The sequence below is a fragment of the Tachyglossus aculeatus genome, chromosome 14 (genome assembly GCF_015852505.1).
Source record: "Tachyglossus aculeatus isolate mTacAcu1 chromosome 14, mTacAcu1.pri, whole genome shotgun sequence".
NCBI classification, from domain to species: domain Eukaryota; kingdom Metazoa; phylum Chordata; class Mammalia; order Monotremata; family Tachyglossidae; genus Tachyglossus; species Tachyglossus aculeatus.
The window spans coordinates 980,300-1,004,843 of NC_052079.1; the positions used below are offsets into that span (position 1 = coordinate 980,300).

At 48.5% G+C, this 24,544-nt stretch overlaps 3 protein-coding genes across 3 annotated transcripts in view; 1 reads left to right on the top strand and 2 right to left on the bottom strand.

The window, feature by feature from the left end:
- The first annotated feature begins 262 nt into the window (after positions 1-262).
- On the top strand, positions 263-7,253 carry TIMM9 (translocase of inner mitochondrial membrane 9). The gene is made up of 4 exons (XM_038756558.1): positions 263-347; positions 3,709-3,812; positions 5,862-5,957; positions 6,814-7,253. The coding sequence occupies exons 2-4, from the start codon at positions 3,774-3,776 to the stop codon at positions 6,946-6,948; spliced, it is 270 nt and encodes an 89-aa protein (XP_038612486.1). The 5' UTR covers positions 263-347; positions 3,709-3,773; the 3' UTR covers positions 6,949-7,253.
- On the bottom strand, positions 7,252-15,928 carry TOMM20L (translocase of outer mitochondrial membrane 20 like). Its single transcript, XM_038756557.1, has 4 exons — positions 15,843-15,928; positions 9,706-9,772; positions 8,521-8,660; positions 7,252-7,438 (listed from the first exon to the last, which is right to left on the bottom strand). Exons 2-4 carry the CDS (start codon positions 9,746-9,748, stop codon positions 7,343-7,345), a joined length of 279 nt encoding a protein of 92 aa, XP_038612485.1. The 5' UTR covers positions 9,749-9,772; positions 15,843-15,928; the 3' UTR covers positions 7,252-7,342.
- A 7,175-nt stretch (positions 15,929-23,103) lies between these two features.
- Positions 23,104-24,544, bottom strand: part of ARID4A (AT-rich interaction domain 4A) — a 58,724-nt gene continuing 57,283 nt past the window's right edge. Inside the window, exon 24 of the mRNA XM_038756164.1 lies at positions 23,104-24,263. Coding sequence (XP_038612092.1) covers positions 24,160-24,263 — 104 coding nt within the window. The 3' untranslated portion in view covers positions 23,104-24,159. The remainder of the gene's footprint in view (positions 24,264-24,544) is intronic.

Consider the following 24,544-nt stretch of genomic DNA (forward strand, 5'->3'; position numbering starts at 1 on the left):
GGGCCTCAGTTCCCTCATCTGTCAAATGGGGATGAAGACTGTGAGCCGCCCGTGGGTGGCACAACCTGACCACCTTGTAACCTCCCCAGCGCTTAGAACAGTGCTTTGCACCTAATAAGCGCTTAATAAATGCCATTATTGTTATTATTATTAATACTAATAATAATAATAAGGGGAGGCCCGGGAGGTGACGAATCGGCCGCCGCGGATGAAAAGCTGTTTTGTTGGCGGCCCCGCCCCGCCCCCCCCCACGTGGTTCCCCCTTCCCGCCGCCCCAGGACCAGCACCAGCAGGATTCGAACTCGGGACCCGGGACCCAGACCCGAACCCGGCCACGCCTGCCCCAGGTAGGACTGCCCTCCCCTCCCACAGCTCGCCTTCCCACGGTGGAGGGCGGCTCCCGACCCGAGAAACAAAAAGAAAATGGCACTTGTTAAGCGCTCACTATGTGCCAAGCACTGTTCTAGGCGCCTACTCTGTGCCAAGCACTGTTCTAACCTCTTATCGTGTGCCAAGCACTGTTCTAAGCGTTACTGTGTGCCAAGCACTGTTCTAAGCCCTTACTGTGTGCCAAGCACTGTTCTAAGCGCCTGCTGTGTGCCAAGGACTGTTCTAACCTCTTTTTGTGTGCCAAACACTGTTCTAAGCGTTACTGTGTGCCAAGGACTGTTCTAAGCGCCTACTGTGTGCCAAACACTGTTCTAAGCCCTTACTGTGTGCCAAGCACCGTTCTAAGCGCCTACTGTGTGCCAAGCACTGTTCTAACCTCTTTTTGTGTGCCAAACACTGTTCTAAGCGTTACTGTGTGCCAAGCACTGTTCTAAGCGCCTACTGTGTGCCAAGCACTGTTCAAAGCGCCTACTGTGTGCCAAGCACTGTTCTAACCTCTTATTGTGTGCCAAACACTGTTCTAAGTGCCTACTGTGTGGCAAGCACTGTTCTAAGCGCCTACTCTGTGCCAAACACAGTTCTAAGCGTTACTGTGTGCCAAGCACTGTTCTAAGCCCTACTGTGTGCCAAGCACTGTTCTAAGCGCCTACTGTGTGCCAAGCACTGTTCTAAGCGCCTACTGTGTGCCATGCACTGTTCTAACCTCTTATCGTGTGCCAAACACAGTTCTAAGTGTTACTGTGTGCCAAGGACTGTTCTAAGCACCTACTGTGTGCCAAGCACTGTTCTAAGTGCCTACTGTGTGGCAAGCACTGTTCTAAGCGCCTACTGTGTGCCAAACACAGTTCTAAGCGTTACTGTGTGCCAAGCACTGTTCTAAGCCCTACTGTGTGCCAAGCACTGTTCTAAGCGCCTACTGTGTGCCAAGCACTGTTCTAAGCGCCTACTGTGTACCATGCACTGTTCTAACCTCTTATCGTGTGCCAAACACAGTTCTAAGCGCCTACTGTGTGCCAAGCACTGTTCTAAGCACCTACTGTGTGCCAAGCACTGTTCTAAGTGCCTACTGTGTGGCAAGCACTGTTCTAACCTCTTATTGTGTGCCAAGGACTGTTCTAAGCGCCTACTGTGTGCCAAGCACTGTTCTAACCTCTTATTGTGTGCCAAGGACTGTTCTAAGCCCTTACTGTGTGCCAAGCACTGTTCTAAGCACCTACTCTGTGCCAAGCACTGTTCTAACCTCTTATTGTGTGCCAAGCACTGTTCTAAGCGTTACTGTGTGCCAAGGACTGTTCTAAGCCCTTACTGTGTGCCAAGCACTGTTCTAAGTGCCTACTGTGTGCCAAGCACTGTTCTAGGCACTTACTGTGTGCCAAGCACTGTGCTAAGCGGTACTGAGAAGCAGCATGGCTCAGTGGAAAGAGCCCGGGCTTGGGAGCCAGAGGTCATGGATTCTAATCCCAGCCCACCACGTCTGCTGTGTGACCTTGGGCAAGTCACTTCACTTCCCTGAGCCTCAGTTCCCTCATCTGTGAAATGGGGTTTAAGACTGTGAGCCCCATGAGGGACAACCTAATCACCTTGTATTCCCCCCCAGCACTTAGAACAGTGCTTTGCAAACAGTAAGCGCTTAATAAATGCCATTATTATTATTATTACTGTGTGCCAAGGACTGTTCTAAGCGCCTACAGTGTACCAAGCACAGTTCTAAGCTCTTACTGTGCCAAGGACTATTCTAAGCGTTACTGTGTGCCAAGCACTGTTCTGAGCGCTTACTTTGTGCCAAGCACTGTTCTAAGTGCCGGGGTAGGTACAAGGTAAGCAGGTTGTCCCACACAGGGCTCACCGTCTTAATCCCCATTTTCCAGATGAGGGAACTGAGGCCCAGAGAAGTGAAGTGACTTGCCCACAGTCACCCAGCTGACAATTGGCGGAGCCAGGATTTGAACCCATGACCTCTGACTCCAGAGCCCGGGCTCTTTCCACTGAGCCATGCTGCTTCTCTAGTACAGTCCCTGCCGCGAAGTAGGCGCCTAACAAATTCCATAAAAAGCAGGGAGGGGTTGTCCGGGAGGGCGGAGAAGTGCTCTGCACACAGTGGGCGCTCAATAAATTCGATTGATTGATTGATTGTAACCTCCCCAGCGCTTAGAACAGTGCTTTGCACATAGTAAGCGCTTAATAAATGCCATTATTATTATCATTATGGCCAGAGGGCATGGAAGCAACCCCGTGACCTTGGATAGGTCACTCACACGTGCGATGGCTCAGGGGGCGTTGGTATTTATTGAGCGCTTACTGTGTGCAGAGCACTGTACCACGCGCTTGGGAGAGGACAATACGCGTATGTGTTGCCGACTTGTACTTCCCAAGCGCTTAGTACAGTGCTGTGCACACAGTAAGCGCTCAATAAATACGATTGATTGATTGATTGATTGATTGATGGATTCCCTGCCTGCAATGAGCTAAGGCCTCCACCTGCCTGCTGGGTGACCTAAGACAAGTCATTTCACTTCTCCGTGCCTCAGTTACCTCACCTGTTAAATGATGATGATGATGATGGCATTTGTTAAGCGCTTACTCTGTGCAAAGCACTGTTCTAAGCGCTGGGGGGGGGATACAAGGTGATTAAGTTGTCCCACGTGGGGCTCACGGTCTTAATCCCCATTTTACAGATGAGGTAACTGAGGCCCAGAGAAGTTAAGTGACTTGCCCAAGGTCACACCACAGACATGTGGCAGAGTCGGGATTCGAACCCATGGCCTCTGACTCCAAAGCCCGCGCTCTTTCCACCGAGCCACGCTGCTTCTCTTAAGTGGAGTTTAAGACTGTGAGCCCCATGTGGTACATGGGCTTTGACCATCCTTATTAGCTTGCGTCTACCTCAGCGCTTAGTACAGTGTCTGGCACGTTCATTCATTCAATCGTATTTATTAATAATAATAATAATAATAATGGCATTTATTAAGCACTTACTATGTGCAAAACACTGTACATAGGAGAAGAGGGGAGAAGAGAAGAGAAGCAGCGAGGCCTAGTGGAATTAGCACGGGCGTGGGACTCAGTTCCTTGGTTTTAATCATCATCATCATCAGTCGTATTTATTGAGCGCAAATCTGTGTGACCGTGGGCAAGTCACTTCACTTCTCTGTGTCTCAGTTCCCTCATCTGTAAAATGGGGATCAAATCCTTCTCCCGCCTCAGCCGTAGTGGGCTCTGCCCAAAATAGCGTGGACAAACAAGCCCAGTTTTCACCGTTTCAGAGAGAAAACGTTCTCAAATAACTGTTCCCCCTTCTCTTCACTCATTTCTCTTTAGACCGAAAAGTATCCGCACCGAACTCGGCGTCCCTCCAAATCAGCTGATCGCCTTTCCCAAAGAGTATGGCGGCACAGATCCCGGAATCTGACCAGATCAAACAGGTAAAGCGCCGTATCCCGGAGGGTGTTTTTAGGCCCGGTAATCCCGGGCCATGGGGCTAAATGGTTAAGGCGTCGGATTTAAGAAATCCAATGGGCACATCATCATCATCAATCGTATTTATTGAGCGCTTACTATGTGCAGTGCACTGTACTAAGCGCTTGGGAAGTCCAAATTGGCAACATATAGAGACAGTCCCTACCCAACTGTGGGCTCACAGTCTAAAAGGGGGAGACCGAGAACAAAACCAAACATACTAACAAAATAAAATAAATAGAATAGATAGGTACAAATAAAATAAATAAATAAATAAATAGAGTAGTAATGGTTAAGGCGTTGGATTTAAGAAGATCCAATGGGCACATCATCATCGTCAATCGTATTTATTGAGCGCTTACTGTGTGCAGAGCACTGTACTAAGTGCTTGGGAAGTACAAATTGGCAACGTCTAGAGACAGTCCCTACCCAACAGTGGGCTCACAGGCTAAAAGGGGGAGACTGAGAACAAAACCAAACATACTAACAAAATAAAATAAATAGAATAGATATGTACAAATAAAATAAATAAATAAATAAATAGAGTAATAATGGTTAAGGCGTTGGATTTAAGAAGATCCAATGGGCACATCATCATCGTCAATCGTATTTATTGAGCGCTTACTGTGTGCAGAGCACTGTACTAAGTGCTTGGGAAGTACAGATTGGCAACGTCTAGAGACAGTCCCTACCCAACAGTGGGCTCACAGGCTAAAAGGGGGAGACTGAGAACAAAACCAAACATACTAACAAAATAAAATAAATAGAATAGATATGTACAAATAAAATAAATAAATAAATAGAGTAATAATGGTTAAGGCGTTGGATTTAAGAAGATCCAATGGGCACATCATCATCATCAATCGTATTTACTGAACGCTTACTGTGTGCAGAGCACTGTACTAAGCGCTTGGGAAGTACAAATTGGCAACGTATAGAGACAGTCCCTACCCAACAGTGGGCTCACAGGCTAAAAGGGGGAGACAGAGAACAAAACCAAACATACTAACAAAATAAAATAAATAGAATAGATCTGTACAAGTAAAATAAATAAATAGAGTAATTAATATGTACAAACATTAATGTACAAACAAACACCCATGCCGCGTGGGTTTGAACCCCACTCCTAGGAGGAATATTTCCCTCTAGACTGTCAACTCACTGTGGGCAAGGAATGTGTCTCCTTATTGTTGCATTGTATGTTCCCAAGCGCTTAGCCCAGCACTCTGCACACAGTAGGCGCTCAGTAAATACAACTGAATGAAAAGAAGAAAAAGAGAGCCGGGCCAGTTTTAAATAGGCAGAGAAAGACGGGTTCTCTGTCCCACTGCCGTCGTATGCGAATTGGCAAGCTGGGCCCCATTTGGAGAGAGTGTCTTGGATTTGTGGCCCTTATCATCGCTTGATCGTCATCATCATCAATCGTATGTATTGAGCGCTCACTATGTGCAGAGCACTGTACTAAGCGCTTGGGAAGTACAAATTGGCAACATAGAGAGACAGTCCCTACCCAACGGTGGGCTCACAGTCACAGTGGGCCCACAGTCACAGTGGGCTTGATGATTTGACGCTCGCTGGCGTTTTGACATTGGCTCAGGAAACTAATTTCAGGCCTTGTGAGCGTTTGAGTTCGGCGGCCTGCCCCTGCCTGCGTCGCTGGTTTTAGACTCTTTTAGACTGTAAGCCCACTGTTGGGTCGGGACCGTCTCTATATGTTGCCAACTTGTACTTCCCAAGCGCTTAGTCCAGTGCTCTGCACACAGTAAGCGCTCAATAAATACGATCGATTGACTGGTTTTGCCAGCCAAATCTGCCCGTGTGCAACTTGTCGCTGTATTTGGGCAAATCACTTCTCTGGGCCTCAGTTCCCTCATCTGTAAAATGGGGATTAAGACTGTGAGCCCCCCCGTGGGGCAACCTGATCACCTTGTATCTCCCCAGAGCTTCGAACAGTGCTTTGCACATAGTAAGCGCTTAACAAATACCATCATTATTATTATTATTATTATTTGCAGTTTAAAGAATTTCTCGGGACCTACAATAAACTCACGGAAAGCTGTTTCCTGGATTGCGTCAAAGACTTCACCAGCAGGGAGGTTAAGCCAGAAGAGGTAAGCCACAGTCCCCTTTTAGACTGTGAGCCCACTGTTGGGTAGGGACTGTCTCTATATGTTGCCAACTTGTACTTCCCAAGCGCTTAGTACAGTGCTCCGCACACAGTAAGCGCTCAATAAATACGATTGATTGATTGTGCGGTAGGGAAGCAATGTGGCTCGGTGGCAAATCCCGGCTCTGCCAGTTGTCAGCTGTGAGCAAGTCACTTCACTTCTCCGGGCCTCGGTTCCCTCGTATGTAAAATGGGGATTAAGGCTGTGAGCCGTGGGACAACCTGATCACCTTGGAACCTCCCCAGCGCTTAGAGCCGTCCTTTGCACATAGTAAGCGCTTAATAAATCTTAATAAGATTAATTGTTATTAATCTTATTAAGATTATAAATCTTAATAAGTCTTTTAGACTGTGAGCCCACTGTTGGGTAGGGACTGTCTCTATCTGTTGCCAATTTGTACTTCCCAAGTGCTTAGTACAGTGCTGTGCACATAGTAAGCGCTCAATAAATATGATTGATGATGATGATAAATGCTATCATTAGGGGAAAGACAAAGACCTGTGGGGCCCCAGTTAAGTTCCCCCACCAGATAGAAGCCCAAACGTGCCGTTCCCCACCCCGGCCCACCGCCCACATACGGCCAAAATGCCGGGGAGCTGCTGGACCAAAGCCCCGAAGGATGGAGGAGCGGGTCGCCTGCCGGCTAGCCGGATTTCTGGGGCGAACCAGCCAGAAATTCCTAGTTCTCCTGGGTGGGGAGGGCCAACCGGGCTCTTAGCCGCCGGGCCCCCGCATTTCTCCGAACCGAGTCGTGATCTTCTGTTTTTTCCCGCCTTGGTCTGTCCCCCCGTCTCCCCAGTCCACCTGCTCGGAGCACTGCCTGCAGAAGTATCTGAAAATGACCCAGCGGATATCGATGCGGTTTCAAGAGTATCACATCCAGCAGAACGAGGCCCTGGCCGCCAAAGCGGGACTGCTGGGCCAGCCGCGGTAGAGCCGGGGGATGGAGGGCTCCGCGACGGCTTTTTGGACCGGCGGGGTCCCCTTCTGGGCCTCCAGCGGTGTCCGGGACCGGTGGGAGGGAGACGCCGGGCCGGGCAGAGCCGGCACACCGAGCCCGGTCTTCACCTGAGGGGAAGCGAGGCGCGGGGGCCGGCCAGAATCCCGGTCATCCCCTTAGGAAAAAATAAGCCGGGTTTCTTGGATCATGGCGACTGATTTTATAGCCAGACCCGTTTGATCGTGTGGAAACCGGAAAGGGCATTTTTACCCCAAACAGTAAAAGAAATGGAAAACGTGCAGTTGGCATCTGATCACTGAGCAGGCCCGGGGCGGAGACGGTGCCCGCTCACGTCCTCGCGGGGAAGCGGCACCGCTGCTCGAACGCCTCATTCCGTGTCCGCTTCCAAACATTCCTCTTCCTCCATTTGGGGTTCCGTGTCCGCTTCCAAACATTCCTCTTCCTCCGTCTGGGGTTCGGGTGGCTGGGGAGAAGGGCAGAGTACGGCGTTAGACGTGTCCACCCTCCGCGACGGTCGGTTTCTTCTGCCCACGGGGACAGCCCGCTTTGTGAGTGACTCACAGTAGATAGAGTGCACAGGGCTTGCTCTGCGCAGGCCTTTATTGTCTTACTGTGGTATGGGTTAAACACGATAATCAGATCAGACACAGTCCCTTGTCACACACCCTGGGGAGGAGGGAGAGCGGGGGTCTTATCCCCATTTTACAGATGAGAAAACCGAAACCTAGAGAGGTGAACCGACTCGCTCAAGATCACACAGCGGACCAAAGGGCCGAACCGGGACTGGAACCCAGGACTCTCGACTCCCGTACATCGGTACTTTCCACTCGGCCGGGCCGCCGCTAACGTTGTGCCTGGGATCGTAAGCTTCCGGGATCCTCTCTGCTGAGGTGAAATCGGGAGGGTTCCGTCGATCCGTTCTCATCCCGGGGACGACCCGGCTCTGACCCGGCCATCCTGCTAATTTTCATGCCTCTCCCGTGTGTTACATCGGTGTTCACTGTTGCTCACCTGCCTCTGAAAATCTCTTCCTGCCCTCAACTATAATCCCAGAAATTAGACCCTCAGGACCACAAACAGTAAATAAATTCGCCGGATCCCTGTGGGGCAGGAAGCGTGAATGAGGTCTTGAAAGTTGTGACCAGTCAACCCAACAGTTACACCTCAAAGATCCCTGGAGATGGTGGGCTGTAAATTATGCCTTTTCTCTTCCTCCCTTCCTCCACTGGCCGAGGAGTGTGGCCCACAGACCAGGACGGGAGCCTGGGCCACGGGACAGGTGGAGAAACCGCGTGACATCTGGGTAGTCAATCAATCAATCAATCGTATTTATTGAGCGCTTATTGTGTGCAGAGCACTGTGCTAAGCGCTTGGGAAGTACAAATTGGCAACATATAGAGACAGTCCCTACCCAACGGGGGCCCACCCTGACGCCATCGCACATCCCTGGTTTTTCCCTCTAGCGAGCCGTGGCGCCGGATACGACTCGTGCCCGGTTCCACGGGAAGGTTTTTTCTTTTTGTAAAAAGCAAGAAGCGGGCGCACCTGGCACTCGACGGGCGTTGGACAGGTGAACGTGTCGAAGAAGCCCGAGGGTAGCACTCGCCCGAAGATCTGCGGCAGTTTCCGGGGCTGCCCGCACGTCACCACCGCCTTGTTGAGGTGGACGGCCCCCGGAGTGTGTCCTGCAGAGAGGTGAGAGGTCACGGTTCTCCGTAGATGTTTCCCTTCCCGGCACCCGGAGACCCTGGCACTGGAATCAGCCAACCCCGAGAGTCCAAGAAGGGAGCCGTTATTCCCGACGAGCGGGGTTGCCCCCCGAGACGGGGCGTGGGGGAAGTGGGTGTGATCCCATATTCAGCTCCTCTCCTTATCCGTACATTAGTTCAGTGTCTGCCTTCCCCTCGTTAGACGGGAAGCTCGTTGCGGGCAGGGATTGTGTCCGCCGCCCCGTCTCGGTTCCCGTTTCCAGCTCATGCCCTCGGGGGCTGGAAAGGATAAACAAATCAAAAGCTTTCCCCCCACAAATTCATTCATTCAATCGTATTTATTGAGCGCTTACTGTGTGCAGAGCACTGGACTAAGCGCTTGGGAAGTACAAGTTGGCAACATACAGAGCCGGTCCCTACCCAACAACGGGCTCACAGTCTAGAAGGGGGAGACAGACAACAAAACAAAACATGCAGACAGGTATCAAGTCGTCAGAACAAATAGAATTAAAGCTAAATGCCCATCATTAACAAAATAAATAGAGCAGTAAATATGTACACGTCAAATCAATACAGTGATAAATCTGTACATATTTACTGCTCTATTTTGTTAATGATGGACATTCAGCTTCCAACTGCTCTTCAGTTTACAGAGAAGCAGCGTGGCTCAGTGGAAAGAGCCCGGGCTTTGGAGTCAGAGGTCATGGGTTCAAATCCCTGCTCCGCCAACTGTCAGCTGTGTGACTTTGGGCAAGCCACTTCTCTGTGCCTCAGTTACCTCATCTGTAAAACGAGGATGAAGACTGTGAGCCCCACGTGGGACAACCCGATCACCCTGCATCTCCCCAGTGCTTAGAACGGTGTTTGCACATAGCGCAAATGTGACCCTGCCTCGCCTGTTTTGGCCGCATTTCCACCGGTGCTCAGAGTGCTCAACAAATCCGGTGGTGGTAGTTCTGTGGGGACACGGCCTTGCTCGTGGGTCCCGAGCAGGGAAGGAGCGTGTCCAGGGATCCCTCACCTCTGGCTAAGGAGCGCTCTCCCAGGAATAACTCCTGCTGCATCTCATCCCTCGGCGGATCTGGTGGCTGAAAGGTTAACGAGAACGTGATGCGGTGAATTACGGAAAAGCCGTTAAGCTGAATCAGTCCTCAACCGAATGACCGAGTTTCCATTAGACCATCTCCATCCCAGGGCCTCTAGGACAGAACCGCAAAATTGCCCGAATGAGGAGGGGCTGGAGGAGATGGGCCACTTATCTCCCAGCCCCCCTTCCCATCATCATCAATCGTATTTATTGAGCGCTTACTATGTGCAGAGCACTGTACTAAGCGCTTGGGAAGTACAAATTGGCAACATCTAGAGACAGTCCCTACCCGACAGTGGGCTCACAGTCTAAAAGACCACAGTCTAAAACCCACTAGGTTCCGGGTTCGTGAAGCCACCTAAAAAGCCCAAACCCAAGTATTTAAGGCCTAAAACGCTTGTATGGTAAATGCTTGCTTGCTTCCACTGCTTTCAAAAACACACAATCACTTGGCAGTGCATGTTAATTTAACATTGGGTTGACCCCAGCCAAATCCCAGATATAAGCACTTAGTACAGTGCTCTGCACACAGTAAGCGCTCAATAAATACCATTGATTTATTTATTTTATTTGTACATATCTATTCTATTTATTTTATTTTGTTAGTATGTTTGGTTTTGTTCTCTGTCTCCCCCCTTTTAGACTGTGAGCCCACTGTTGGGTAGGGACTGTCTCCATATGTTGCCAATTTGTACTTCCCAAGAGCTTAGTACAGTGCTCTGCACATAGTAAGCGCTCAATAAATACGATTGATGATGATGATTGATGATATAAGTACGGGAAGGTGGAGTGTCTTTGATGAAGTTATTGAGCTACTTTGATTCTGCTACCCCAGCACCATTTTGAAATTCAGCTTATGCATATTAGGATTTATAGAGTGCCTCATTTAAGGCGTTGTACCAGCCAAGCCTATCAAAATTAATTGGGATCGGGGCTAGTTCATTCAGTTTATGCATATTAGGATTTATAGAGTGCCTCACTTAAGGTGTTGTACCAGACGAACCTGTCAAAACTAATTGGGATCGGGGCTAGTTCATTCAGTTTATGCACCTTAGGATTTATAGAGTGCCTCATTTAAGGTGTTGTACTGGACGAACCTATCAAAATTAATTGGGATCGGGGCTAGTTCATTGTTTATGCATATTAGGATTTATAGAGTGCCTCATCATCATCATCATCATCAATCGTATTTATTGAGCACTTACTATGTGCAGAGCACTGGACTAAGCGCTTGGGAAGTACAAATGGGCAACATACAGAGACAGTCCCTACCCAACAGTGGGCTCACAGTCTCACACCTCATTTAAGGTGTTGTACCAGACGAACCTTTCAAAACTAATTGGGATCGGGGCTAGTTCAGAAATTTGCTAATTCTCATACTCAAACCCCGTTTTGTTTGGACTGATGCTGACGCAATTTACATCAGTTAATTTAAACTGAACTACCAGATAATAGGCATGTAGGTTAGCCCGTTGTTGGGTAGCGACCATCTCTATATGTTGCCGATTTGTACTTTCCAAGCGCTTAGTACAGTGCTCTGTGCACGGTAAGTGCTCAATAAATACGATTGAATGGATGAATTAACTCAGGAGGAGCCACCGTGATCATTCCCACTGCTCCTGGTTGTTTCAGCTGTTACCTTCTGAATGCTCCATTTATGTAGTCACTTTTCCCCCTTTTTATCTCCAGCTTTCCTCCTGCTCCCAGTGTGAGTCTGCCAGTCTCCTCCATCGGATGCTAAGTAAATCCCCCTCCGGCCCTGAACTCTGCAGACCCATTTATTGTTGTATTGTTCTTTCCCAAGTGCTTAATACAGTGCACTGCACACAGTAAGCGCTTAATAAATACGATGGGATGAATGAGTGACCCCTAAACCCTGTTTATTGTTGTATTGTTCTTTCCCAAGTGCTTAATACAGTGCACTGCACACAGTAAGCGCCTAATAAATATGATGGGATGAATGAGTGACCCCAAACCCTGTTTATTGTTGTATTGTTCTTTCCCAAGTGTTTAATACAGTGCACTGCATACAGTAAGCGCTTAATAAATACGATGGGATGAATGAGTGACCCCAAACCCTGTTTATTGTTGTATCGTTCTTTCCCAAGTGCTTAATACAGTGCACTGCATACAGTAAGTGCTTAATAAATACGATGGGATGAATGAGTGACCCCAAACCCTGTTTATTGTCGTATTGTTCTTTCCCAAGTGCTTAATACAGTGCACTGCACAGTCAGCGCTTAATAAATAGGATGGGATGAATGAGTGACCTCCAAACCCTGTTTATTGTTGTATCGTTCTTTCCCAAGTGCTTAATACAGTGCACTGCACACAGTAAGCGCTTAATAAATACGATGGGATGAATGAGTGACCCCCAAAGCCTGTTTATTGTATCGTTCTTTCCCAAGTGCTTAATACAGTGCACTGCACACAGTAAGCGCTTAATAAATACGATGGGATGAATAGGTGACCCCAAACCCTGTTTATTGTTGTATTGTTCTTTCCCAAGTGCTTAAAACAGTGCACTGCACACAGTAAGCACTTAATATGATGGGATGAATGAGTGACCCCCCAAAGCCTGTTTATTGTATCGTTCTTTCCCAAGTGCTTAATACAGTGCACTGCACACAGTAAGTGTTTAATAAATACGATGGGATGAATGAGTGACCCCCAAACCCTGTGATCACCTGTGCATTGTGCTCCAGGGCCTTTCGCTTCTCTCTTCTCTCTGCAAATGCCGCAAACCCAGACTGAGTTGAGGGGGTGAGCAAGGCTGGGCCTCGGTTGCCTCCCCCTGGTTTCTGGGCTTTTTTTTTTTAATGGCATTTTTTTTAAGTGCTTATTCTGCATCAGGCATTGGATTTAGCACTGGGGTAGACACAATTCATTCAAGCACTTAGAACAGTGCTTTGCACACAGTAAGCGCTTAATAAATGCCATCATTATTATTCGTTCATTCAATTGTATTGATTGAACGCTTACTGTGTGCAGAGCACTGTACTAAGCGCTTGGGAAATCCATGTCGGCAACATATAGAGACGGTCCCTACCCAACAATGGGCTCACAGTCTAGAAGGGGGAGACAGACAACAAAACCAAACAAGTGGACAGGTGTCAAAACCGTCAGAATAAATCTAATCAGGTTGGGCACAGTCTATGGGGCATGGGGCTCATGGTCTCACTTTCCATTTTCCGGGTGAAGGAACTGAGGCCCAGAGATGAGAAGTGACTTGACCAAGGTCACACAGCAGACAAGTGAAGCAGTGTGGCTGAGTGGAAAGAGCCTGGGCTTGGAAGTCAGAGGTGGTGGGTTCTAATCCCACCAACACCATTTATCAGCTGTGTGATTTGGACAAGTCACTTGACTTCTCTGTGCCTCAGTTCCCTCATCTGGAAAATGGGGATTAAGACTGTGAGCCCCCTATTCACTCATTCATTCATTCATTCAATCGTATTTATTCATCATCATCATCATCATCATCATCATCATCATCATCATCAATTGTATTTATTGAGCGCTTACTGTGTGCAGAGCACTGGACTAAGCCCTTGGGAAGTCCAAGTTGGTAACATAGAGAGACGGTCCCTACCCAACAGCGGGCTCACAGTCTAGAAGGGGGACAACCTGATCACCTTGTAACCTCCCCAGCACTTAGAACAGTGCTTTGCACATAGTAAGTGCTTAATAAATCCTCATAAATAAATCCTAATAAATCCATCAGGCAAAAATTCCTCACCCTCAGCTTCCAGGCTGTCCATCCATTCCCTCGCCCCCTCCTACCTCACCTCCCTTCTCTCCTTCTCCATCCCAGCCCGCACCCTCCGCTCCTCTGCCGCTAATCTCCTCACCGGGCCTCGTTCTCGCCCGTCCCGCCGACGACCCCCGGCCCGGAATGGCCTCCCTCTGCCCACCCGCCAAGCTAGCTCTCTTCCTTCCTTCAAAGTCCTACTGAGAGCTCACCTCCTCCAGGAGGCCTTCCCACACTCAGCCCCCTCCTTCCTCTCCCTCTCCTCCCCTGCCCCATCCCCCCCACCTTACCTCCTTCCCCTCCCCACACCACCTGTATATATGTATATACGTTTGTACGTATTTATTACTCTATTTTACTTGTACATATTTATTCTATTTATTTTATTTTGTTCATATGTTTTGTTTAGTTGTCTGCTGTCTCCCCCTTTTAGACTGTGAGCCCGCTGTTGGGTAGGGACCGTCTCTATATGTTGCCAACTTGGACTTCCCAAGTGCCTAGCACAGTGCTCTGCACACAGTAAGCGCTCAATAAATACTACTGAATGAATGAATGAATGCCATTATTATTATTATTATTATTATTCTCTGCACCTCAGTTCCCTCAGCTGGAAAATGGGGATGAAGACTGTGAGCCCCCCCGTGGGACAACCTGATCACCCTGTAACCTCCCCAGTGCTTAGAACAGGGCTTTGCACATAAACACTTAATAAATGCCGTTATTATTATTGTTATTATTATTATTATTATATTATTATTTTTATTATTATTCTCTGCACCTCAGTGACCTCATCTGTCAAATGGGGATGAAGACCGTGAGCCCCCCCGTGGGACAACCTGATCACCTTGTAACCTCCCCAGTGCTTAGGACAGTGCTTTGCACATAAGCACTTAACAAATGCCATTACTATTATCATTACATTATTATTATCATTCTCTGCACCTCAGTGACCTCATCTGTCAAATGGGGATGAAGACTGTGAGCCCCCAGTGGGACAACCTGATCACCTTGTAACCTCCCCAGCAGTTAGAACAGTGCTTTGCACATAGTAAGTGCTTAATAAATGCCATTATCATTATTAATAATAATAACATATAATAATATAACAAGCATAGAAATCATAATATATAAATTATAAATCGTAACCATAATGACATAAATTATTTATAATAATATAAATAATAATGATACTAATAGCCATTAATAATAATAATAACATATAATAATAGAATAAGTATATAAATTATAATATATAAATTGTATAAATGGTAACTATAATGACATAAATTATTTATAATGATATAATAATACAATAATGATATAAATAATGATATAAATAATAATAGCCATTATTATTATTATTAATAATAACATATAATAACACAAGTATATAAATTATAATATATAAATTATATAAATTGTAATTATGACAAATTATTTATAATATAAATCATGATATAAATAACGATATAAATAACAACAATAATAACGATGATAATAATAATAATAATAATAATAATAATAATAATCATAATATTGTGCCCTGCGGCCCCAGGCCGGTCCCCTCAGAGCTGGCCCCGCCCACTGACGCTAGGCCCCACCCCTCGACGCTGACCACGCCCTCTACTGGCCGGACACCATCATCATCATCATCATCAATCGTATTTATTGAGCGCTTACTATGTGCAGAGCACTGGACTAAGCGCTTGGGAAGTCCAAGTTGGCAACATCTAGAGACAGTCCCTACCCAACAGTGGGCTCACAGTCTAAAAGGGGGAGACAGAGAACAAAACCAAACATACTAACAAAATAAAATAGAATAGATATGTACAAATATAATAAATAAATAGAGTAAAAAAATCTGTACAAACATATATACAGGTGCTGTGGGGAAGGGAAGGAGGTAAGATGGGGGCATGGAGAGGGGGACGAGGGGGAGACACGCCCATCAACACTGGCCACGCCCCACTCACGATAGCCCCCGCCCACCTCTGTTGCTGGCCCCGCCCATTCCAGCCTCTGATAGACTCCGCCCCTGTCGTCCGGACACGCCCCACCGCCGCTGACCACGCCCATCGGCGCTAGGCCACGCCCCCAGCATACAGCCCGCCCATCGCCGCTGACCACGCCCCTCCCCCTAGGCCACGCCCCTCCGCTAGGCCCAGCCACGCCCCTCGACGTTGGCCCCACCCGCCGCCAATGAACGCGCCCCTTTCGGCGCCAGGCCCCGCCCCCTAATGCCCGGTCCCGCCTATCGCCATTGGCCCCGCCCCTAGGTACCCAGGCCCCGCCCCCTCGGCGCTAAGCCCCGCCCCCGCCTCACGGTTGCGCAGGCGCCGTGCGCAGTCCGGGCGGGCCCTGCGCCTTTGGTCGAAGTAGAGGCAGTAGGCCACGAAGGCCGCCGCCACCAGGCCGCCCGCCAGGAGGGCCAAGCCCGCCCGGACCGACGGCATCCGGCCGACCGACCGACCGACCCTGCTGCCCTCTGCCCTCCCCTCCCCCCGCCATCAACCGACCCGGGGGAACCGTTGGGCGCGGGCCACCGACCCCAATCATTCATTCACTCAGTCAATCCATCAATCAATCGTATTGATTGAGCGCTTACTGTGTGCAGAGCACTGGACTAAGCGCTTGGGAAGCCCAAGTTGGCAACATCTAGAGACAGTCCCTACCCAACAGTGGGCTCACAGTCTAAAAGGGGGAGGCAGACAACAAAACCAAACATACTCACAAAATAAATAGAATAGATATGGACAAGTAAAATAAACAGAGTAATAAATATGTACAAACATATATACATCTATGCAGGTGCTGTGGGGAAGGGAAGGAGGTAAGATGGGGGGATGGAGAGGGGGAGAGGAAGGAAGGGGCTCAGTCTGGGAAGGCCTCCTGGAGGAGGTGAGCTCGCAGTAGGGCCTCAGTCAATCAATCAATCGTATTTATTGAGCGCTTACTGTGTGCAGAGTACATATTTATTACTCTATTTATTTATTTATCTTACTTGTACATTTCTATCCTATTTATTTTATTTTGTTGGTATGTTTGGTTCTGTTCTCTGTCTCCCCCTTTTAGATTGTGAGCCCACTGTTGGGTAGGGACTGTCTCTATGTGTTGCCAATTTGTACTTCCCAAGCGCTTAGTACAGTGCTCTGCACAAAGTAAGCGCTCAATAAATACGATTGATTGATTGCAGAGCACTGGACTAAGCGCTTGGGATGTACAAGTTGGCAACATAGACAGTCCCTACCAGGGGTCACCGTATTTACTGAGCGCTTCTGTGTGCACAGCACACACCCCCTCCTTCCTCTCCCCCACTGCCTTACCTCCTTCCCCTCCCCACAGCGCCTGGATATATAATAATAATAATAATGATGGCATTTGTTGAGCGCTTACTACGTGCAAGGCACTGTTCATTCATTCAATCGTATTTATTGAGCGCTTACTGTGTGCGGAGCACGGGACTAAGCGCTTGGGAAGTCCAAGTCGGCAACACCTAGGGATGGTCAATCAATCAATCGTATTTATTGAGCGTTTACTGTGTGCGGAGCACTGGACTAAGCGTTTGGGAAGTACAAGTTGGCAACATCTAGAGACGGTCCCTACGCAACAGTGGGCTCACAGTCTGTTCTAAGCGCTGGGGGGAATATAAGGTGATCGGGTTGTCCCACATAGGGCTCACATTCTTAATCCCCATTTTACAGATGAGGTAAACTGCGGCTCAGAGAAGTGAAGTGACTTTCATTCACTCAATCGTATTTATTGAGCGCTTACTGTGTGCAAAGCACGGGACTAAGCACTTGGGAAGTCCAAGTTGGCAACATCTAGTGATGGTCCCTACGCAACAGTGGGCTCACAGTCTGTTCTAAGCACTGGGGGGAATATAAGGTGATCGGGCTGTCCCATGTGGGGCTCACAGTCTTAAACCCCATTTTCCAGATGAGGTAAACTGAGGCTCAGAGAAGTGAAGTGACTTTCATTCACTCATTCAATTATATTTATTGAGCGCTTACTGTGTGCAAAGCACGGGACTAAGCGCTTGGGAAGTACAAGTAGGCAACATCTAAAGAACAGTCTCTACCCAACAGTGGGCTCACAGTCTGTTCTAAGCGCTGGGGGGAATATAAGGTGATCGGGTTGTCCCATGTAGGGCTCACAGTCTTAATCCCCATTTTCCAGATGAGGTAACTGAGGCTCAGAGAACTTAAGTGACTTGCCCAATGTCACAGCAGACGTGGCGGAGTCGGAATTTGAACCCATGACCTCTGGCTCCAAAGCCCGGGCTCTTTTCCACTGAGCCACGCTGCTTCATGGGGGTTAAGACTGTGAAGCCCCGCGTATCTACCCCTAATGCTTAGAACAGTGCTTGGCACATCATAAGCGCTTAACAAATACCATTGTTATTCATCCATTCATTCAATCGTATTTATTGAGTGCTTACTGTGTGCAGAGCACTGTACTAAGCACTTGAATTATTATTATTATTATTAAGTCACTTCTCTGGGCCTCCGTTGCCTCTGTAAAAATGGGGATTGAGACTGTGAGCCCCATGTGAAGCAGCGTGGCTCAGTGGAAAGAGCCCGGACTTGGGAGCCAGAGGTCGTGGGTTCTAATCCCAGCTCCGCCACTTGTCTGCTGTGTGACTTTAGGCAAGTCACTTCACTTCTCTGGGCCTCAGTGACCTCATCCGTCTTCACGTCTCTGGGCCTCAGTGACCTCATCTGTAAAATGGGGATGAAGACTGTGAGTCCCACGTGGGACAACCTGATTCCCTTGTATCCTGGCGCTTAGAACAGTGCTTAGCGCTTAGAATAGGGCTTTGCACATAGTAAGCGCTTAATAAATGCCATTATTATTATTATTGTATCTATCCCAGCGCTTAGAACAGTGCTTGGCACATAGAAGGCGTTTAACGAAGCAGCGTGGCTCAGTGGAAAGAGCCCGGGCTTTGGAGTCAGAGGTCATGGGTTCGAATCCTGACTCCACCACATGTCTGCTGTGTGATCTTGGGCAAGTCACTTAACTTCTCTGGGCCTCAGTTACCTCATCTGTAAAATGGGGATTAAGACCGTGAGCCCCACGTGGGACAACCTGATCACCCCGTGTCCTCCCCAGCGCTTAGAACAGTGCTTTGCACATAGCAAGCGCTTAACAAATGCCAATTATTATTATTATTATTAACAAATAATATTATATTATATATTATATTATGTAGGACAGGGACCGAGTCCAACCTGATTTGCTCTGCACACAGTAAGCGCTCAATAAATATGATTGAATGAATTTACCCCAGCGCTTATAACAGTGCTTGGCATATAGTAAGCGCTTAACAAACACCATCATTATTATGATACCAAAAATGCACCAAAAGGCCTACAGCGCCCAGAGGCAACATCGAGACTAAGCTCCTTGAGAGCACGGATTTTTATTTATTAATTCAATTAATCAAGGGTATTTATTGAGCCCTTCCTAAGTGCAGAGCGCTGTACTGTTTGGGAAAGTACAATGTAACAGAGTTGGTAGATGTGATCCCTGCCTTTGGGGAGCCTACAATCTACAGGGGAAGAATGATATTAAAATAAATTACAGATGGGGGGGGGGGGAAGAACATAAGGATAGGAAGACACAGACTAATAAGCGCTTGAATGCCATCATCATCATCATCATCATCAATCGTATTTATTGATGATATGAATGCCATGAAACGAAAATATAGTAAAGTTGAGCCCAGTCAGCTTAACAACCTGCTTGAGAAGAACACGGAACATTTCATTTTCAACCACTCGGAGGAAAACAAGAAACGCAAAAAGCGACTCACATTATTTTGTGAAGAGCAGATCGGGCCGATTCGGGTCTCCTCCTCTTGACAGTGAAAGGCCCAGTTGGGTCCCGGGAAAGCAGTAAATCCCTCTCTAGATTTGAGGAAGGCTCTGGCGTCCGTCCGCACGACCTCTTCACTGACGAGCTGGGAAAGTATCATCATCATCATCATCATCAATCGTATTTATTGAGCGCTTACTGTGTGCAGAGCACTGTACTAAGCGCTTGGGAAGTCCAAATTGGCAACATATAGAGACGGTCCCTACCCAACAGTGGGCTCACAGTCTAAAAGAGTGGGCTCACAGTCTAAAAGTAGAATTCATCTTGGTGTCTTCTGTGCGTAGAGAGGCCCGAAGGGTGGATGAAACGAGGATGAAGAAGTCTCCTGTCGGGAGCAGCGGACCAGCTTCATCCCGAGACTCCGGGACTCTCTCAATCTCTGCACCCACTTGGTGCTCAGTCGATGCTATCGATTGATTGATGGGAATAATAATAATAATGATGGTATTTGTTAAGCGCTTACTATGTGAAAGCACTGTTCTAAGCGCTGGGGGGGATACAAGGTGATCATGATGTCCCGCGTGAGGCTCACAGTCTTCATCCCCATTTTACAGATGAGGTAACAGGCTCAGAGAAGTTAAGTGACTTGCCCAAGGTCTGCACACAGCAGACATGGGGGGGAGCCGGGATTAGAACCCATGACCTCTGACTCCCAAGCCCGGGCTCTTTCCACTGAGCCACGCTGAATAGTAGTCCTTTGAAAGGAGGAAGAAATTCAAGCGGGGCCAGGGCTTCGGGGCCCAGAAAAGTGGGCAAGCGCCGTTGGCTAGAAGTGGGCAGCAATTCATTCAATCGTATTTATTGAGCGCTTACTGTGTGCAGAGCACTGGACTAAGCGCTTGGGAAGTACAAGTCGGCAACATATAGAGACGGTCCCTACCCAACAACGGGCTCACAGTCTAGAAGGGGGAGACAGACAACAAAACATGGAGACAGGCGTCAAGGCATCAGAACAAATAGAATTAAAGCTAAATGCACATCATTAACAAAATAAATAGAATAGTAGAGTAATAAATCTGTACAAACATACATACAGGTGCTGTGGGGAGAGGAAGGAGGTAGGGCAGGGGGGATGGGGAGGAGGAGAGGAAAAAAGGGGCTCAGTCTGGGAAGGCCTCTTGGAGGAGGTGAGCTCTCAGTAGGGCTTTGAAGGGAGGAAGAGAGGTAGCAGTGTTAGGAACACCGTCGCACCATTAGGAATGAGAACAAAATCTGGTCCCAAACTAGGGTAGGTCCCAGCCGCGGGAGCGTGAATCACGAGAGGTAGAAGAAGACGCCCCTGGCCCTTGCCAGGGCTGACCAGATTTCGTTAGGACCGTCGTCGTCGGTGTCGCTCGACAACTGTTAAGGCAGAAAGACTCGGGTTTTCTGGAGCGGAGAAGGAAACAGCAATGGAGCGACAATTTCCATCTTCAAGGACAGGAAAGTGTTCTTTCCTCTTTGAGGAGGAGAGGGATGGGCCTATAAGATGATGATGATATGATATTTGTTAAGCGCTTACTATGTGCACTGTTCTAAGCGCTGGGGTAGACAGGTAGGTTGTCCCACGTGGGGCTCACAGTCAATCTCCATTTCACAGATAAAAATAATAATAATAATGATGGCATTTATTAAGCGCTTACTATGTGCAAAGCACTGTTCTAAAAGCTGGGAAGGTTACAAGGTGATCAGGTTGTACCAAGGGGGGGGCTCACAGTCTTAATCCCCATTTTACAGATGAGGTCAATCAATCAATCAATCGTATTTATTGAGCGCTTACTGTGTGCAGAGCACTGTACTAAGCGCTTGGGAAGTCCAAGCTGGCAACATCTAGAGACAGTCCCTACCCAACAGTGGGCTCACAGTCTAGAAGGGGGTGACAGAGAACAAAACCAAACATACTAACAAAATAAAATAAATAGAATAGATAGGCACAAGGTCACTGAGGCCTAGAGAAGTTAAGGTCACACAGCCTGGCTCAGTGGAAAGAGCCCGGGCTTTGGAGTCCGAAATCATGGGTTCGAATCCCGGCTCCGCCAACTGTCAGCTGTGTGACTTCGGGCAAGTCACTTCACTTCTCTGGGCCTCAGTGACCTCACCTGTAAAATGGGGGTGAAGGCCGTGAGCCCCCCGGGGGACAACCTGATCACCTTGTAACCTCCCTAGCGCTTTGCACATAGTAAGCGCTTAATAAATGCCATCATTATTATTATTATTAATGAGCGGCGGAGCCAGGATTAGAGCCCCCGACCTCCGACTCCCAAGCCCGGGCTCTTTCCACTAGGCCACGCTGCTTCTCTGTTGTTCAGTTGTAGTCTAAGGAACAAAGAAGAGGAAACAGGATGGACATCGGCCCTCGGCACGGAGATGGCGTCCACCGGTGCGGCCGGGGTGGTCCGGGCTTCAACATCCATCAAGGAAGAACGGCCACCCCGGCGGCCCGCCTGGCCCTCGGCTCGATTTTCCCAGCTGCGGATTTCACGGCACTGGAAACCCCGGCAGTCGTTTAAATGAAAACTGAGAACCTAAAGCCTCCGTTCATAACACGGCCTTTATTCATCCTGCCCGCTGAGCTCCGCTTCCACTTTACAATCGGATGCTACTTCTGCTTCGCTTGAGAAAAGACAGAAAAAGTGCATTTCCCGAGAGGCCTTTTTTGCTTTTAATTCTCCGTGAAATCGGAATCACAAGTTCACAAGGTGGCAAAAGGAAAATTCAAGAAACATCGATTTTAGTAGCGCTACCCCCTCACTAGTGTTCAGCTCTGACCTCTGGCCGCTGTGAATCATCATCATCATCAATCGTATTTATTGAGCGCTTACCATGTGCAGAGCACTGTACTAAGCGCTTGGGAAGTACAAATTGGCAACATATAGAGACAGTCCCTACCCAACAGTGGGCTCACAGTCTCCCGATGGAGAGACTCCAGCCTCCACGTTATGATTACAGCCTAGGAAACACAGAAAAAGGGCTCTTCCCCAACCCCTGGCCAATGGACAAACAGGAATTTTTTTAAAATTCGATTAAAAAAATTACTTTTTTACATAATGTATATGCAAACGGTTTTTAAATACACGGTTCGGGGACGGTCATTTACAGAACGCAGCAGTTAGTCCGTGGGGCGGTTCACAGACCGGGCCCACGGAAGTTGCTCTACTTTCTTGTTGCCTCTCAACTCCGGGAGATATGGATCCATTCGGCGGGATAGGGAACGGGAAAAAACCGGGACCGAACATCTTCCGGGCACCCGGGGGGGATTATTGCCCCTGCAACGGGGGCACGTACTGTAAGAGCTGCCCGAGTTTCTGACCTAAGACCCCACCGACTGTTTCGGTCCAGTCGCCCGCTCTCGGTCACCGGGTCGGGGACGGGGGAAGGACGACCTGGGGTGGGCCTCCAAGGACGGTGGTGTTACTTTTTTGAGAAGCGGCGTGTTTTCGTGGAAAGAGCCCGGGCTTTGGAGCCAGAGGTCGTGGGTTCTAATTCTAACCCCAGCTCCGCCACTTATCAGCTGTGTGACTTTGGACAAGTCACTTCGCTTCCCTGTGCCTCAGTTACCCCATCTGTAAAACGGCGATTAAGGCTCTGAGCCCTACGCGGGACAACCTGATTACCTTGTATCTCCCCCAGCGCTTGGAACAGTGCTTGGCACACAGTAGGCGCTTAACAAATACCATCATTATTATTATTAATATTGTTATTCAGGCTCCTGGATCCCGCCTCCTGTCGGAGCTGGAGCTGCGAGTTACGGTCCGTCGAAAGAGTGAACTAACCTAGAGTGTTCTTGTTGATTTTTTTTTCTTCCATTTTATTCGTATCTTAAAAAATACATAAAAATACAACATCCAATGTCTGAATAAATATATTTACCAAGTTGCAAGATAATACCTTATTTTACACAAAATTTTTCAGCTTTAGAAATCTTGTTAAATAACTTCATCGTTGTTATATATTTCATTTTTGTCTTTTTGTAACAAAATAAAAACTCTGAAATTACATAGAAAAAAGACAAAATATTTTTGTCAAGGGATAAGATAGTCCACTGAAAACTTATTCACAATTCCACTGTAAACATTAATAAACATTAAAATATTTTGCATAATTGTGTGCTCCAAAATCCTATAAAAAGTGGAAGACTCGTCACGACGGTAGTTTTCAGTAAACTACGCTTCCTTTCACAATTTATTTTGTCCCATTTACACCTTGAAGACCGGGCACGCCGCTGAACGTCGACTTTGGCAGTTCGGTATGGCAAGTGCTTCCACGAACGAAGAAATAAAACAAAACAAAAGCAACCAAAGAGAGGAATGAAAAAGAAAATACCCACACAGCAGGAGCCCTCCTCCCCAAGGGTGGGAAACCCAGTCGGTTGAAGTGCAGCAGGGGCTGCTCAGACGGAGAGTATTTTTTGGTGGTGCACTTGCTTTTCTGCGATTTCTACAAAACCCCGGAAAGCTTTGTTAGGCGGAACGTTTCAGATTTGTTAAGTGCCCTTTCTCTGTATCAACGAGAGACGAACGGAAATCCTCGGGGAGTGGGAGAGAAGGGGGTGGCAGAAGGGGCCGACCGCCGAACCTTCAATATCGTGGACCTTCTTTTTTTTTTTTGCAAAGGGGACGGGGAGGAGGGACGGTGGGAGACGGACAATCCAGCGGGGTGGCGGGGGAAGAGTCGGCCAGGAGAACCTTGGCAGGGTCCCGCCGGTCGAGCGCTCTCGGGGGTTTCGGGGTCTCAGTCCTAACGTCCGTGGCAGCGAGTTGCTGGGAAGGGCGGCGGAGGGGGTATCACCTGCACTCCACCGCGAGCACGTTCTGGGGCGGGGACGACGACGACGGGCTCATCCCGGTGTCCGAGGAAGCCGACGACATTGACGCTCCTGGGTGCGACACTGTGGGGGCGGACGGGGAGGGAGGGGCGCGTCAGGGCCCGGGGGCGGCGGACGACCGCTCGGAGCCGGCTGAGCGGGGCTCGCGGCTGCCGCTCCGGTGGGCCCCAGGGTACCCGCCGGGAGTTGGGGGCGTGCCCCGGGGACACCCGGAGATGCCCCCTCCCACTCCGCCACCCAATGCATTTCACTGAGCGCGTGCTTCGCCGGGGCTGGTGATTAACCTACGTTCTTTTGGCTAGAGGTCCCTCTCATCGGGAACCTAGCCGGGGCCGGGTGTAGAC

Coding starts and splice junctions, on each gene's coding strand:
- TIMM9 (XM_038756558.1), top strand. CDS start 3,774: ATGGCGGCACAGATCCCGGAATCTGACCAGATCAAACAG. Junction 3,813..5,861: donor AATCTGACCAGATCAAACAG/GTAAAGCGCCGT, acceptor TATTATTTGCAG/TTTAAAGAATTTCTCGGGAC. Junction 5,958..6,813: donor GGGAGGTTAAGCCAGAAGAG/GTAAGCCACAGT, acceptor CCGTCTCCCCAG/TCCACCTGCTCGGAGCACTG.
- TOMM20L (XM_038756557.1), bottom strand. CDS start 9,748: ATGCAGCAGGAGTTATTCCTGGGAGAGCGCTCCTTAGCCAGAG. Junction 8,661..9,705: donor AGAGCGCTCCTTAGCCAGAG/GTGAGGGATCCC, acceptor ACCTCTCTGCAG/GACACACTCCGGGGGCCGTC. Junction 7,439..8,520: donor CAACGCCCGTCGAGTGCCAG/GTGCGCCCGCTT, acceptor CCTTCTCCCCAG/CCACCCGAACCCCAGACGGA.